This window comes from Osmerus eperlanus, chromosome 8 (genome assembly GCF_963692335.1).
Source record: "Osmerus eperlanus chromosome 8, fOsmEpe2.1, whole genome shotgun sequence".
Lineage (NCBI taxonomy): Eukaryota > Metazoa > Chordata > Actinopteri > Osmeriformes > Osmeridae > Osmerus > Osmerus eperlanus.
Genome location: NC_085025.1, coordinates 768,154 through 784,332, shown reverse-complemented (window position 1 = coordinate 784,332; position 16,179 = coordinate 768,154). Strand labels below are relative to the sequence as shown.

Here is a 16,179-nt window from a genome sequence, read left to right as displayed (position 1 = left end):
GCTCACCAGTGGACCCAATGAACTGAATGAAGGCGGTGCGTAGAAGTTGTCAACATTGCGTGCTTCTATGTCTGGGACTTGTAGTTTACTTCAGTCCACAGCTCTTTATTCAAAGCGGTAGGCTTTCATTTGTTTTAACTACATTTCCGGTTTTCTTTTTTTTCTAATGAATTCTTTGTACCGTGGAGCAAGGTAAACAACCGAACGGACACCGAGGACAGCATGTCACCTCGAGCGCTTAGTAGCGCACGTGTGGCAGCTTGACACTAGGCTAGCTCGTGCATGTTAGCCGGGTGGTTGAACGGCATTAGGTGCACGATGAGACGCAGTAGTACAGTGACAGAGATGCAGCGTTCTTCCGCTACTCTCAAATACGCGCAGGATTATTAGTAATATGAAAATGGGTCAAAAGGAAGAGGGAGGGTTGAGAAGAGGGGAAGAAGGGATATCCAAATGGCCACGGGTCTCAAAGTTCGTCTTGTCCGCGTGCGCAGCTGTCGTCGCCGAAATGGGTAACTACTAACGCCAATAGTGCTTTTACTGCCCCTGTTTTGTCTGCATGGAAATATCAGTTGTTCGACTCATTTACTGCTGTACCTGATTGCTGAGATTAATTGTATTTATCCCCCCCCCCTCTCCCCCTTCAGTGACATTCCCCCTGGACCTAACCAAGACCAGGCTGCAGATCCAGGGAGAGGCCGCTGCCCGCCAGGCTGCTGGGGGAGGAGGGGGAGGGAGGGGGGGAGGTCAACTTCCGTACCGGGGGATGATGCACACTGCCCTGGGGATCGTCCGGGAGGAGGGCCCCTTCAAACTGTGGCAGGGGGTCACGCCCGCCCTCTACAGACACATAGGTACCACATATAACTACAGACACATAGGTACCACATATATAATATATATAACTACAGACACATAGGTAACACATATATAATATTTATATACTAATAACTACAGAAACATATGTGCATAATGACTGAAGATGATTGAATGTGTGTCCTAGTGTACTCAGGAGTGTGTGTGTGTCCTAGTGTACTCAGGAGTGAGGATGGTGACCTATGAGCAGCTGAGGGAGTCAGTGCTGGGCCGCTCTGCAGACAACAGCTTCTCTCTGTGGTGAGACTACTTTCACACACACCTCCTTCACACACACTACCTTCAATGTGTGTGTGTGTGTGTGACCCTGTGTGTGTGCAGGAAGGCCGTGCTGGGAGGCATGCTAGCAGGGGCACTGGGCCAGTTCATGGCCAGTCCCACAGACCTGGTGAAGGTCCAGATGCAGATGGAGGGGAGGCGCAGACTGGAGGAAAAACCCCCCCGGTGAGTGTGTGACCCCCTGCAGGGTGAGTGTGTGTGAGTGTGTGACCCCCTGCAGGGTGAGTGTGTGTGAGTGTGTGACCCCCTGCAGGGTGAGTGTGTGACCCCCTGCAGGGTGAGTGTGTGACCCCCTGCAGGGTGAGTGTGTGACCCCCTGCAGGGTGCGGGGAGTGTGTGTGTGTATAAATAGTATACGTGTGTGCATGTGTCTTAACAGTGTGTGTGTGTGACCCTGCAGGGTGCGGGGAGTGTACCACGCCCTGGTGAAGACTGTGTCTGAGGGAGGGGTCCGGGGCCTGTGGGCAGGATGGGTCCCCAACGTGCAGAGGGCTGCGCTGGTCAACATGGGAGGTAGGGCCCTGCTGCCTCCCCCCCCCCCCTCAGCTGCCCCCCCCCTCAGCTGCCCCCCCCCTCAGCTGCCCCCCCCCCCTCAGCTGCCCCCCCCTCAGCCCTTTCACAGATGTAACAGTGTAATAGCTAGCGTGCTGTAACAGGTGTAACAGCCACAGTACTGTAACTTGTGTATCACCTTCCATGTTTCCCCTCGTTAGATCTGACGACCTACGACACGGTGAAGCACTTCCTGCTCAGGAACAGCTCCCTGCAGGACAACGCTGTCTGTCACAGCCTGGCCAGGTACGCAGCAGACCAGGTGTACTAGACCAGGTGTACTAGACCAGGTGTACTAGACCAAGGACACTAGACCAGGTGTACTAGACCAAGGACACTAGACCAGGTGTACTAGACCAAGGACACTAGACCAGGTGTACTAGACCAGGTGTACTAGACCAGGTGTACTAGACCAAGGACACTAGACCAGGTGTACTAGACCAAGGACACTAGACCAGGTGTACTAGACCAGGTGTACTAGACCAGGTGTACTAGACCAGGTGTACTAGACCAGGTACACTAGACCAAGGACACTAGACCAGGTGTACTAGACCAAGGACACTAGACCAGGTGTACTAGACCAAGGACACTAGACCAGGTGTACTAGACCAGGTGTACTAGACCAGGTGTACTAGACCAGGTGTACTAGACCAGGTACACTAGACCAGGTGTACTAGACCAGGTGTACTAGACCAGGTGTACTAGACCAGGTGTACTAGACCAGGTACACTAGACCAGGTGTACTAGACCAGGTGTACTAGACCAGGTGTACTAGACCAGGTGTACTAGACCAGGTGTACTAGACCAAGGACACTAGACCAGGTGTACTAGACCAGGTGTACTAGACCAGGTGTACTAGACCAGGTGTACTAGACCAGGTGTACTTGACCAAGGACACTAGACCAGGTGTACTAGACCAGGTGTACTAGACCAGGTGTACTAGACCAGGTGTACTAGACCAGGTGTACTAGACCATGGACACTAGACCAGGTGTACTAGACCAGTTGACCTGTGCTTTTAACACACAAACATGCATACACACATATGCCCCCCCCCCCCCCCTTCACATACACACAAATTTTCAGCACATGCTCAGGTTTGGTGGCTGCAACCATGGGAACGCCTGCTGATGTCATCAAAACCCGAATAATGAACCAGCCAAGAGATATGATGGGAAGGTGAGTGAGCCAATGACAGGACAGAAACAGACAGACCTGTATATTAAACCATGTGTATCGTTTTTATCTTTACAAAAAACTACAGCATATTCCATAATTACAACATATCTTTTTACAAGGTCATACCATAGTAACAGCTTAATTACTATATATGAAGAAGTGGTAAACGTTTGCTTCATGTTAGTGATTAAACTAACGTAGCAGCTTCCTCTTCTAGAGATGGATTTCTGCACGCCCACCCCCTTTAGAAATGTAAAGGACATTCAGATCCATGTGGTGGAGAATGAAAAGGTCTCTGGCAGGCAGTAACAATGTCCACCCTGGATGGACAATAGTTCTACTCTACTTTTTTCTATTGTATTCTACTTCACTCAGACTCTGCACTTCAGCAGTGTAGTGTTTTGTCCCTAGGGGCTTGCTGTACAGGTCCTCTACAGACTGCCTGCTGCAAGCTGTGAGAGGAGAGGGCTTCCTGTCCCTCTACAAAGGCTTCCTGCCCACCTGGATGAGAATGGTAGGCCTACTTCCTGTCTGTTTCCTGGGTACAGTAGGCCCACTTCGTGTTTCCTGGGTACAGTAGGCCCACTTCCTGTTTCCTGGGTACAGTAGGCCCACTTCCTGTCTGTTTCCTGGGTACAGTAGGCCCACTTCCTGTCCGTTTCCTGGGTACAGTAGTCCTGTCTGATTGTACAAACACAACATTTCCTGATGTAAAGTGTTGCTATGTAGTTACATGGTAGCTAATGTAACTAATGTACAGCCTTGCCCGAACACTCGTGTTGCACAGTGACAGGCTCAGGCAGAAAATACTTAATGATATGTGACAGTGCGTTACAAAACGAGCTGTTTTATAACCTAGAACAGCAGTAACACTGATGTCAACTTTGCAGGCGCCCTGGTCTCTGACTTTCTGGTTGACCTTTGAGCAGACCAGGAAGGCCCTGGGAGTGGGCTCCTTCTGAACACCAGCTGGGTCTGTCTTCTAACCATCAAAATAACAACCTTCATAACATTATGTTAACTACTGTATGCACAATAGTTCTAATTAGAATGAGAACTGTATGTTTGAAATGCCGACCATGAAATAGAAGCCCTTTCACTATGTCTATGTTTAGGCACTGTTATAGCTTATAAAGTAAATCAAGATTTGTATAAAAGTTTATAAAAAACAACATTTAAATTACATTTGAAAAACAAATAAAAAAATAAATCCTGCAGTGTTTGGCTACTCTTGGTGTTCTTTCCACACGTACGCGGCCAGGGAGGGGAAGTAGTGTGTCGCCGCCTTGCTCCATTCAGCCGCCTGGCTCCATTCAACCGCTTGGAAACCCGGGGTTGCTGCGGCGTCAAAGATCATCCACCGGCCAATCAGATTGGTGTACAGGACCATGTGGTTGTCGTGAGGCGTGATCTCCCCCAGCAACAGGAACTCCAGTGTGTACGTCCTGACGTATTGAGATAGGTATGTTTTATTCATCTAGCAGATGCTACGGGAGGGGGGGGGGAATGGACTGCGATCTCTTGATATGCAGTCAAATGCTCTAACCACGACTCTGTTCACATCTTACCCCTCCCATACCCACCACCACAGCCTTGTGCTGAACTGAGAGGGGTGGTGTGGGTCAGAAGTCAGAGAGGGGTGGTGTGGGTCAGAGAGGGGTGGTGTGGGTCAGAGAGGGGTGGTGTGGGTCAGAGGTCAGAGAGGGGTGGTGTAGGTCAGAGGTCAGAGAGGGGTGGTGTGGGTCAGAGAGGGGTGGTGTGGGTCAGAGGTCAGAGAGGGGTGGTGTTGGTCAGAGGTCAGAGAGGGGTGGTGTGGGTTAGAGGTCAGAGAGGGGTGGTGTTGGTCAGAGGTCAGAGAGGGGTGGTGTGGGTCAGAGGTCAGAGAGGGGTGGTGTGGGTCAGAAGTCAGAGAGGGGTGATGCGGGTCAGAGGTCAGAGAGGGTGGTGTGGGTCAGAGGTCAGAGAGGGTGGTGTGGGTCAGAGGTCAGAGAGGGTGGTGTGGGTCAGAGGTCAGAGAGGGGTGGTGACACTAAATTTGACTGCAGATGAAGAGGTCACAGTTTAAATCCCCCCTACATGTTGCTTTGATTTATTGTGAACGGTGAGGTGCTGACCTCCCACAGTCATCCCTAACAGAGAGAGGGGGTAGGGTGTCCATGCGCCCATCGATATACACCAGGACCAGCTGAGCCCTCTGAACACCCAGTAGCTTCACGTCCCCGTAGTCCTGGAAGGCCCTGGAGAACACAGACACCAGACGTTCTCAGAAGACAGAGCAGGAGGAGACAGTCAGAGTACAGGGCCCTGGTGGAGCAGGAGGAAGGGAGAACGTACTTTAGTGTGATCTTCATCAGCGGGTCTTCAGGCCGAGGGCTGAATCTGTCCTCATCGTAGTGGAAGGTGGCCCACACCAGGTCTGAGAAGTTGGGCAGGTGGTCGCCGGGATAACCCCTGATTTGTACGAATTGACTGTCAAAATTGCGGTTGTCACCACTCCGAAGGCTCAAGTTGATCAGCCACAACGCCTTTGCCTTGTTATACTCCCCATGGTGCATGAAACGTAGAACTGCAACGACGGTTCGATCAGTCGAGAAAAGTTCCTGGATCTGGGGAAACTGCATGTCTAGGAAGTGAATCCCAGCTAAGAGGGAATCCAGAACACACGTGTTCTGGAACTGGAAAGTGTCGTAGCTTCCTCCGTGAGCTACGTAGGAGCCCTCGTCAGAGACGAGACGCTCCACCCTGTCCTGGGACCTGCAAGAACCCCACACACATGGTTACACCCTCCACCTCCATACAACACCACACACACACACACTCCACCTCCATACAACACCACACACACACACCCTCCACCTCCCTACAACACCACACACACACACCCTCCACCTCCCTACAACACCACACACACACACCCTCCACCTCCCTACAACACCACACACACACACCCTCCACCTCCCTACAACACCACACACACACACCCTCCACCTCCCTACAACACCACACACACACACCCTCCACCTCCCTACAACACCACACACACACACCCTCCACCTCCCTAAAACACCACACACACACACCCTCCACCTCCCTACAACACCACACACACACACCCTCCACCTCCCTACAACACCACACACACACACCCTCCACCTCCCTACAACATCACACACACACACCCTCCACCTCCCTACAACACCACACACACACACCCTCCACCTCCCTACAACACCACACACAACACACCCTCCACCTCCCTACAACACCACACACACACACCCTCCACCTCCCTACAACACCACACACACACACCCTCCACCTCCCTACAACACCACACACACACACCCTCCACCTCCCTACAACACCACACACACACACCCTCCACCTCCCTACAACACCACACACACACACCCTCCACCTCCCTACAACACCACACACACACACCCTCCACCTCCCTACAACATCACACACCCTCCACCTCCCTACAACACCACACACACACACCCTCCACCTCCCTACAACATCACACACACACACCCTCCACCTCCCTACAACATCACACACACACACCCTCCACCTCCCTACAACACCACACACACACACCCTCCACCTCCCTACAACACCACACACACACACCCTCCACCTCCCTACAACACCACACACACACACCCTCCACCTCCCTACAACACCACACACACACACCCTCCACCTCCCTACAACACCACACACACACACCCTCCACCTCCCTACAACACCACACACCCTCCACCTCCCTACAACATCACACACCCTCCACCTCCCTACAACACCACACACACACACCCTCCACCTCCCTACAACACCACACACACACACCCTCCACCTCCCTACAACACCACACACACACCCTCCACCTCCCTACAACACCACACACACATGGTTACACCCTCCACCTCCCTACAACACCACACACACACACCCTCCACCTCCCTACAACACCACACACACACACCCTCCACCTCCCTACAACACCACACACACACACCCTCCACCTCCCTACAACACCACACACACACCCTCCACCTCCCTACAACACCACACACACACACCCTCCACCTCCCTACAACACCACACACACACACCCTCCACCTCCCTACAACACCACACACACACACCCTCCACCTCCCTACAACACCACACACACACACCCTCCACCTCCCTACAACACCACACACACACACCCTCCACCTCCCTACAACACCACACACACACACCCTCCACCTCCCTACAACACCACACACCCTCCACCTCCCTACAACATCACACACCCTCCACCTCCCTACAACACCACACACACACACCCTCCACCTCCCTACAACACCACACACACACACCCTCCACCTCCCTACAACACCACACACACACACCCTCCACCTCCCTACAACATCACACACACACACCCTCCACCTCCCTACAACACGAGTCTTCAGTCAGCCTGGTGTGAGAGCGTGTGTGTGGAGACTCACCTGGGAAGGTCTGCCAGCTGAAGAGCTGCAGGAGAGACAGGTTGAGACGATGAAAGATCGAGTCGTTTGGTGGTTTAACCAGTAATTAAACATGTCAGACAACATGAAAACAACGTACCTTCGTTGAAGAGGCGATCATACTTGGTCTTGAGGTCAGCGTCTCTGTTGAAGAGGAAGTGGAGATGTCTGTTTGCTGTGTATTTTCACAGCCTTTTTGCATCGTGACAAACAACCTGAAGGGATTACTGTCAGTATTCCTCCTCCTCTTTATAAAAGTCACAACTGCAGACGAGACGCTTCCTACAGGAATTGATGTCACACTCCGTGCCCTGCACTGTTTCTTTGAGCACTATATTGCCTTGAATTTGTTTTAATACATTCTAGTTTTGTTTTTATAGTTACTTATTTTTTATATGGTTGTTTAGTTGTTGTTCAGTAGTTTAGTAGTAACATAACTATAGTTATACAGTTCAATAGTTGTTTTGTTTTAGCCAATATATTTTGCTATAGATATAATACTTCTACTTAATCTTTAAAGAAAAGGCTGCCACACCACACGTTACGAACATTGAGCCACATCAATGCACATCACATAAACCGTCCACCACTGTCATGACAGCTGTGTTCTAGAATATTCTCCGTTCTCAAAGCTTCCGCCTCAACAAGGTTTCCTTCTGAAACCATAAACTATCAACATTACATTTCGGTGTTCAGAGTTGTGAGGCTCTGGCGTGGGGGAGAGTAGATCTAACTTATTCTGGTCCAAACTGGACTACGCAACACAGATTGCATTTCGTGTTCCATAGCTGACATGCTAGCCTGCAAGGCTTGTTGCTTATAATCTTTTACATCTGCACTACAGAAATGATGAAGATCCCTCCCTTCTGAGGAATGCGCTTTAAGTATGATTGTAAATCATAAACAAAGAAATTACTAACCTTCCTGATGAAGACATTATCCGTCAAATTGTCTGTTGCTTATGATAAAGACGCGCTTTCGCTCTACACAACCCGGAAGTCTTACACTAGTGTTATGTATGATGGTATTATGTTCCTTGCTGACACCCGTAGGAAAAGCCCGCATTGCATACCAGTATTACCAATACAGAACAACTAGCTAGAGAGGTGACATCACTTTCTCATGACGTGACATCAGCAGAACACAGAGGTGGACTCACCTTGCCCTGGATCTATCACATCAACATACAGCTTTGTTGGGGTTCTGTGTTGTGTCACTCGCTCGCTCGCTGGGGAAGTAGATCCTTCTCTGGGTAAACGGTTTTCTAGATTCAAATAAGTGAGTTAATCTTACTGATAAACTTCAAACCGACCAAGACTTCTTTAAAAATCTTGAAATACAAGCTGCCCTTCCCTCCTCTCCGTCCTGAGATCCATGTCTGTCTGCTCCCTGCCCTCATGTTTACTTCTCAAGGCCCGTTTGTGCCTGTAACTTTGTTACAAAGTGAATCACGAACTCTTCGACTCAGGAACTACATACCTCTCCTTCTGTCTGCTCTGCCGTACTCAACAGCACGATCAACAGTCACTCGCACCAACTACTTCTACTGTTATTTTAATAGATAGCATCAGTTCAATAGAGCGAAGCATATTAATGTACATATTTCCCTTCTTTAGTGTCCAGTCTTTCAGCGGGTAGAGACTGATGTGATGGGCTCACCTCCTGCCCTGGATCACGTCTTCATCTCAGTCCAGAGCGGTTCTGCTGTGTAGAGGAACTCGGGTCCAACCGGTTACACCCTTCCTCTGGAGGAGGAAATAACAAGAAGTTTTAGTCAGAGTAGCCATTACATAACCCAGGAAATCATTTGGCTCTCTCTTGGCATGATGGTTCAACATGATAACACGCCTTCTTTGGCAGCTACACTCACATAACTCACACACACCGCATGCATAGAGTTGTGCTTTATGTTTAAACCAGTCCTGTACCTCCTCCATCTCCGCAAGTTACATGACCTTATATAGCAAGCCACGTGTTTGAGCCTGGCTTTAATTTGCAGACTGTATACTTATGAACATAAATAGCTTCCTAATGTTAGTTAGTAGAGAGTTACGGTTAGAGAAAAACCAAAAAAAAAAGGAAATTCAAATGACCAGCATAACACTAACTGTACCGATGCACACACAATGTGTTTCTCGATGTATGATGTTTGAAGTAGGCTCCTACAGGTAATAAACCTAAAATCTGCCCAACCCAGGAAATTCACAATCAGCACTGCATTACACAGAATGTAGCAGGAATGCAATGGAAACAAATTTACATTTTATTGTAACCTACTGCTAGTCTTAATGACGCTGTTCCCCTTTTGACCACACGATGGCACAGAAGTATAAAACTGGATGCGCGGCTCTTTAAACCGGAAAGTAAACAAACCAGTTTTTTTTTTTTTTTAGTTCCGTATCCAGAATACACTCATCTGAGAATGGCGACGCCGGGGTCCGCAGCTCCCAGGCGGCTTGTCCAGTACGTCGTAGTACGGTCTGACCTGGTCCACACGCTGGCCTGGCCTTTAGGAGCGGTTATAACGCAAGCCTGCCATGCTGCCACCGCCGCAATACACCTCAACTACAACGACGCCGACACGCAAGAATACTTGGCAGAACTAGACACCATGCACAAAGTAGTGCTTCAGGTATCTAGAGAGTCTTGTCCGAATGTTTGCGTGAAAATGTGGTATTGTATTCATTATAGCTGACAGTTACTACGCCAGCATGTAGAGTCTAGTTCAACCAAGTGGAAGCGGAGTTGATGCTGCGGCATCGTTGCTCTGGAAGCACGTGGGTGGGCAAATTCAGTGAACTGTTGTTGGGTCGATATTTCACTTTTCAATTCTCGTTAACCCTCGTGCTGCCTTCGGGTCACATGACCCAAAGGTTCATAACGAACCATCGTTGTGTTTACCCAATTTTACCCAATACAAAAACAAATTAAAATAATTTTCTTTTAACCTTTGCAATGTGGGGGGTCTGAGACAGCCCAACGGTTAAAAGAAAATGCTTCACTTTGTCTTTGTATGCGGTAAATCTGTCGCAATACGACGGTGGGTCACAATGACTGATGGGTCAGAATGACCCGAAGATAACACAAGGGTTAAGTTCGGCTCCTTATTGTGTCGACCAAGACTTTGAACAGAAATCAGTCATCAGTGGATCGTCCTTACCGATTTATTTTTTTGGCACATACCCTTTGCTTGTCATTCAACGTGTTTCTCAGTGCTGATGAGCAGTGATTGAGATGTCTGTGAAGGTGTTTCTCTTCAAGAGTGTCTTTGTGTTTGTCAGGCTCCAGACCAGGCCTCTCTCTCCAGCCTCGCGGAGACCCTGACGGAAAAGGGCGTGGCTCACAAGTTGTGGATCGAGCAGCCGGAGAACGTGCCGACCTGCCTGGCTCTGAAGCCGTACCCTAAAGACACCGTGCATCCTCTCCTGCGCAAGTTCAAACTGTTCAAATGACCCCGGGAACGGTACTGGGGGACCTGTGCCTGAGCCTTGAAGGAGCTGGAGGGGTCGAGGAGAGAGGACAAAGCCCTCAGACAGACAAGTGAAAAACTGATCTATTTAAGATGGCTGGTATCCCCAGAGATCACATCAACATAGATCCTTAATCTGCCTCTGCAATGGGTCCACTGGACATGTAAATAAGAATAATTTACATGTAAATAAGTATCATGTACATGTAAATACATTGAAGTATGAATTAACATGACAAATATGACCCATGAGATTCATCACTTGTGGAGTCCTTGAGACAGTGGGGTAATAAAAACGTGACATTTAGTTTGTGATCTTCATCCATGGTCGTGCATGTCATTCTGTAGTTGCAGCTCAAGTCTTTCCCAGTACATGGTTATCCTAGTATGGTTGTTTATTCTAGTATGGTTGTGGTCATTTCATGCTGGTGAAACCAGGTCACTGCTAAAATGGAGCGATGTAGGAACGATTTCTCACTGCCATGCAGTCACAGAAACAAAACAGCAAAGTTGAAGGAAAAATGACACAAAAAATAAAATACAGACATAATCACCAGAAGGTTAGTTTTAAATGGTGCTTTTATTGCAATGTGGTGCATTCTCACATTCATGGATGTTATAGATTAGTTAGTCGAAGCATCATTTGCTTCAAGGTCGACTTCGTCAGCATCCTCACCTTCGGGTGAGCGACAGAACATACGGTGTGTGTGTGTAAACCCAGTCAGAGCAGCTTGGGACGTTAACGTAGACACATAAGACTGTTTCAGTAGGTGCAAAAAAAAAAAAAAAAAGACCTTTGTTTTGTTTTTCAGCCTGCAGGGTACTTCCTGTGGTGCTGGGCCAGCCTGCAGGTTACTTCCTGTGGTGCTGGCCCAGCCTGAGTGTGATTGTCTGTGACTTCCTGTCTGTGACTTCCTGTACAGTTGTCATCCTAGGAAAGGTAGGGGATCTGGACACAGAAACATGCATATGTTCATCCCAGATAAACCCTCATTCATTATAGTTCCAAAGCTGCTCCATTAGATGCCTCTCTACAAACATAGTTTTACACAATAAGGATATACAAAACCGGACAAAAATGAGTAAAATGTATAATATATATATATTTATTTATATTAATTTTACAGGGGAGAAAGTGGAACCTGGTTGTTGAGCCAGAGTGAAGTCATTGCCCAGCAAGTGGCGAGATCCACCAAGTTCAGTCAATAAGGCAGCACTTAAGTTACTTTACAAACACATCAGCAAACATTTCCTGTGATTCTGGCAGGGGAGGGGCTGAGTCTGGGAGGGGAGGGGCTGAGTCTGGGAGGGGAGGAGTCTGGGAGGGGCTCCCTTGAGGGTCTGGCTGTCTAAGCAGTCTGCTGTCAGGTGGGACATGGGGGAGGGGACAGGGGGGTGAAAACACACACAAGTCTGCTCTATAACAGGGATCTCACCCAGGTCTGCAAGCCAGAGGGACTACCATTAGACCAAGGGGAGCACCGAGCGGGCTGAGAATGACAAGTTTGTGTTCATGGGTCTACATCGTCACAGCTCTGCACCAGCGTGGCTACGCAGGAAAGGATGGTGGGAGGGGGGAATAACCACAGCAGAGGAATGTTTTGAATAGGTTTAAGCTGAAGGGTGTGACCAGGGTGCAGTTAGCATGGCTAAGGCCAGGACAAGGGTTAACCTGAAGAGGAAAGGCATAGTTTAAACTAGTGGAAGGCCCGGGCAACACACAGAAGGAGAGGGACACTATTTGCTCTGTCATCTAAATGGGAAAATACTACCAAGTTCTTTACAAAGAACCTGAGAAATCCGAGGATTACCTACATTCCAATACATTCAGGGGGATTCCTCTAGGTTTCCAAATAGTAGATTTGAACTTAGGTATTCAAATGGCCTCGTTCCTCTAAGTAAATCTGGTATAAAGTGCAAAACTAGATTGTATTTCTTGCAAATTCCTGGATTAATTCAACTTTCTAATAGAAAACATCATGTACAATACAGCAAACGTGTTTTTTTTTTTTTATAAAGGTAAAGATAAGAAAATCCTCAATAAGAATATTATTACGAAACAGCGAGGAGCAACCCTCTATGCAGAAAATACACACAAGAGGCACCTCAAATTTGGTATAAAGTATTAGGCTAAATAAATGGAACTATTATTCGTCGTCTGTGAGACTCCGTTAAAAGCTTCGATGCTCGGAAACGGTCCAAGCATTTCCGTCAACCCCATTTGCGGAGACTGAAAAGGGGGGGAAACTGAAAAAAAAGTATGCCTAAAATACCCGGTGGTGATTTCTGTATCTGAACTTCTACTCTATCTGGATAATACCTTTAGTAGTATTGATACATGCTCGTCTATAAGGTGCATAGCGATATTGTCTGTTGATGGGATTAACTTCCTGTAAACAGAGACGAGCCGTTTGCAGTCTGGGAGTCATGGCAACAGCGAAGGCGTCTGACAGACCGCTCTTTGGGAAGCGAACTCCAAAGATGTTGACAAAAAATACTTTAGTCCATATACGTAGGTCACTTGTCTTACGACATAATAGTGTTGAAAAAGAAATAGAAGCTAAAGGCTATTCCATGCAAAGCTGAAGTTAGTAGCGATGAACAAGTACAAACTGTAGCAGTGAAGTACATAGTGCATCTCTTGTTAATAGTGATTCCTACCAGCGCTGTAAGGGAGCGGTTCATTCAAGAGAGCTGAGCAATTGTTTTGTCCAATTGAATACTGCATTAAACGTTTGAAACTTTGGTCATTACTTCAGACAAAGCAATAAAACTACATCAGGCAATCTAACACCCCACTTCTATATACTAGTAGGACAAGGCAATGCTTCACAAAAACACCGGTTCCACTTTCCCCAAGATCTGTTCAAACTTTTTGACAACAGAGAAATTAAATAATATGGCCTTTTTTAAATTAACCCGTACAAAAGCCAGTCCACACTGTGTCTCTCAGTAAAATCACATTCAGCAGTCGCTAACCCTCTCATACAGAGCTGTGACACCTACAGGTCACGTGACCCTCTCTCATACAGAGCTGTGACACCTACAGGTCACGTGACCCTCTCTCATACAGAGCTGTGACACCTACAGGTCACGTGACCCTCTCTCATACAGAGCTGTGACACCTACAGGTCACGTGACCCTCTCTCATACAGAGCTGTGACACCTACAGGTCACGTGACCCTCTCTCATACAGAGCTGTGACACCTACAGGTCACGTGACCCTCTCTCATACAGAGCTGTGACACCTACAGGTCACGTGACCCTCTCTCATACAGAGCTGTGACACCTACAGGTCACGTGACCCTCTCTCATACAGAGCTGTGACACCTACAGGTCACGTGACCCTCTCTCATACAGAGCTGTGACACCTACAGGTCACGTGACCCTCTCTCATACAGAGCTGTGACACCTACAGGTCACGTGACCCTCTCTCATACAGAGCTGTGACACCTACAGGTCACGTGACCCTCTCTCATACAGAGCTGTGACACCTACAGGTCACGTGACCCTCTCTCATACAGAGCTGTGACACCTACAGGTCACGTGACCCTCTCTCATACAGAGCTGTGACACCTACAGGTCACGTGACCCTCTCTCATACAGAGCTGTGACACCTACAGGTCACGTGCAGGCATCTACGACAGAAGAACGAGAAAAGTAGAAGAAATCAAATCAAGACATAATTTGAGTTTCCATCTTAAAACACAAGATATACAGTATTACTCACTCTCAGCCATATATATTGACACGAAAATAAAATATGGAAGTGAGTAGTTATTACCACAACCTTGGAGCACTACATTTTTGTTGATTCTGAACAAATACATATTCACATTGTCTGTTATATACATGTTTAACCAGTTAGGATTATTTACCTTGTACCTGTATTGAGGAGACTGGGGGTCTTGTCTATGAGCAGCACTTGCATAAAAGAATGTCTGAAATGTTTCAATGCACACTGTGTAAATGGTGCTTTGTATTTGGCATATATCATGTCCAAGACAACCAAACTGTTCACACTGACACGCTGCGATTCAAACGTCTGCTTTTTTGTCTTGGTTTTACACTATGACCATCGAGCTACTGTATACAGGAAGGTCTCAAATGGCCAGGAGAAAGCATCCACGAAAAGATCAAGTTGTCCTATCAGAGGTATTCAGACCAGGTGGTGTGTGTGTGTTGGCAAAGGCTGTCCACGTGGGAACACACACAGCCACATCTCCCTCGTACATTCTGTCTGCTTGTGTTCTGTCCTGTTGCTCCGTGTGCTTGCTGTCCCTGACGGCAGTCCAGCCACTGCTAAACCCAAACACTCTGAATGGACACTAAAAAACAGACACGTAACTTGGTGAGAAATATGACTAGCTTTTTGTCATAGTCAATATCGTTTTAATCAAAGTCTTCCAATTGGAATTGGTTTGCAGTTGTGTTGCGAGAGCAGCTTGAAGCCAGCTGGGGTCTGGAGGAGGAGCCTGTCTGTCGACCAGGACTCCAGGATGGATGTTTAGGGCGGCTGGGCTGAACCACTGTTGGCCTTCTAAACAAACGCACACAGGGCAGTATTTCAACCGGACACAAAGAGATTCACAAACCATGTGAGGGAGATTTGAACACAGGAAAGATTTGAACCAGCCTCTTGATTTGCAGTCTTCTATAACTGAACTGTGTTCCTGCTTGCTGAGGTCTGTGACACCTCCCTACAGCCCTACCACTCTCCACCCCTCTCCACCCCCCTACAGCCCTACCGCTCTCCACTCCCCTACAGCCCTACCGCTCTCCACCCCCCTACAGCCCTACCACTCTCCACCCCCCTACAGCCCTACCACTCTCCACCCCCCTACAGCCCTACCACTCTCCAACCCCCTACAGCCCTACCACTCTCCACCCCTCTCCAACCCCCTACAGCCCTACCGCTCTCCACCCCCCTACAGCCCTACCACTCTCCACCCCTCTCCACCCCCCTACAGCCCTACCCCTCTCCACCCCCCTACAGCCCTACCCCTCTCCACCCCCCTACAGCCCTACCACTCTCCACCCCCCTACAGCCCTACCACTCTCCACCCCCCTACAGCCCTACCACTCTCCACCCCTCTCCACCCCCCTACAGCCCTACCCCTCTCCACCCCCCTACAGCCCTACCCCTCTCCACCCCCCTACAGCCCTACCACTCTCCACCCCCCTACAGCCCTACCACTCTCCACCCCCCTACAGCCCTACCACTCTCCACCCCCACACTCCTCCCTAGTGGACCTGTCTGGGCTGGGCGCTGCTGTAGTGTGTACTGCAGTCGGGGTTCTAG

General features: G+C 48.7%; 4 protein-coding genes and 1 long non-coding RNA gene across 6 annotated transcripts in view; 2 read left to right on the top strand and 3 right to left on the bottom strand.

Moving 5' to 3' along the window:
• The first annotated feature begins 44 nt into the window (after positions 1–44).
• slc25a27 (solute carrier family 25 member 27) lies at positions 45–3,912 on the top strand. Its single transcript, XM_062468007.1, has 9 exons — positions 45–512; positions 648–854; positions 1,032–1,116; positions 1,198–1,320; positions 1,556–1,668; positions 1,869–1,953; positions 2,793–2,885; positions 3,297–3,399; positions 3,776–3,912. Exons 1-9 carry the CDS (start codon positions 395–397, stop codon positions 3,845–3,847), a joined length of 999 nt encoding a protein of 332 aa, XP_062323991.1. The 5' UTR covers positions 45–394; the 3' UTR covers positions 3,848–3,912.
• LOC134025127 (uncharacterized) lies at positions 2,927–9,205 on the bottom strand. 2 transcript variants are annotated; one of them, XM_062468009.1, is made up of 8 exons: positions 9,068–9,205; positions 8,513–8,672; positions 8,329–8,424; positions 7,509–7,552; positions 7,391–7,415; positions 5,220–5,639; positions 5,000–5,122; positions 2,927–4,330 (listed from the first exon to the last, which is right to left on the bottom strand). In XM_062468009.1, the coding sequence occupies exons 3-8, from the start codon at positions 8,343–8,345 to the stop codon at positions 4,111–4,113; spliced, it is 849 nt and encodes a 282-aa protein (XP_062323993.1). In that variant the 5' UTR covers positions 8,346–8,424; positions 8,513–8,672; positions 9,068–9,205; the 3' UTR covers positions 2,927–4,110. The 2 variants fall into 2 exon arrangements, with proteins under 2 accessions (XP_062323993.1, XP_062323992.1); XM_062468008.1 differs by lacking the exon at positions 9,068–9,205 and having other exon boundaries at positions 8,513–9,061.
• A 588-nt stretch (positions 9,206–9,793) lies between these two features.
• Positions 9,794–11,198, top strand: ptrhd1 (peptidyl-tRNA hydrolase domain containing 1). The gene is made up of 2 exons (XM_062467518.1): positions 9,794–10,040; positions 10,690–11,198. Exons 1-2 carry the CDS (start codon positions 9,831–9,833, stop codon positions 10,858–10,860), a joined length of 381 nt encoding a protein of 126 aa, XP_062323502.1. The 5' UTR covers positions 9,794–9,830; the 3' UTR covers positions 10,861–11,198.
• A 240-nt stretch (positions 11,199–11,438) lies between these two features.
• LOC134024973 (uncharacterized) lies at positions 11,439–15,890 on the bottom strand. The gene is made up of 2 exons (XR_009930955.1): positions 15,838–15,890; positions 11,439–15,573 (listed from the first exon to the last, which is right to left on the bottom strand). It is a non-coding gene; the product is annotated as an uncharacterized LOC134024973 (long non-coding RNA).
• Positions 15,891–16,119: 229 nt separating this feature from the next.
• Positions 16,120–16,179, bottom strand: part of ncoa1 (nuclear receptor coactivator 1) — a 31,910-nt gene continuing 31,850 nt past the window's right edge. The window contains exon 17 of the mRNA XM_062468032.1: positions 16,120–16,179. This exon is cut by the window's right edge and continues 1,837 nt beyond it. The gene's annotated coding sequence lies outside the window, so the exon portion shown is untranslated.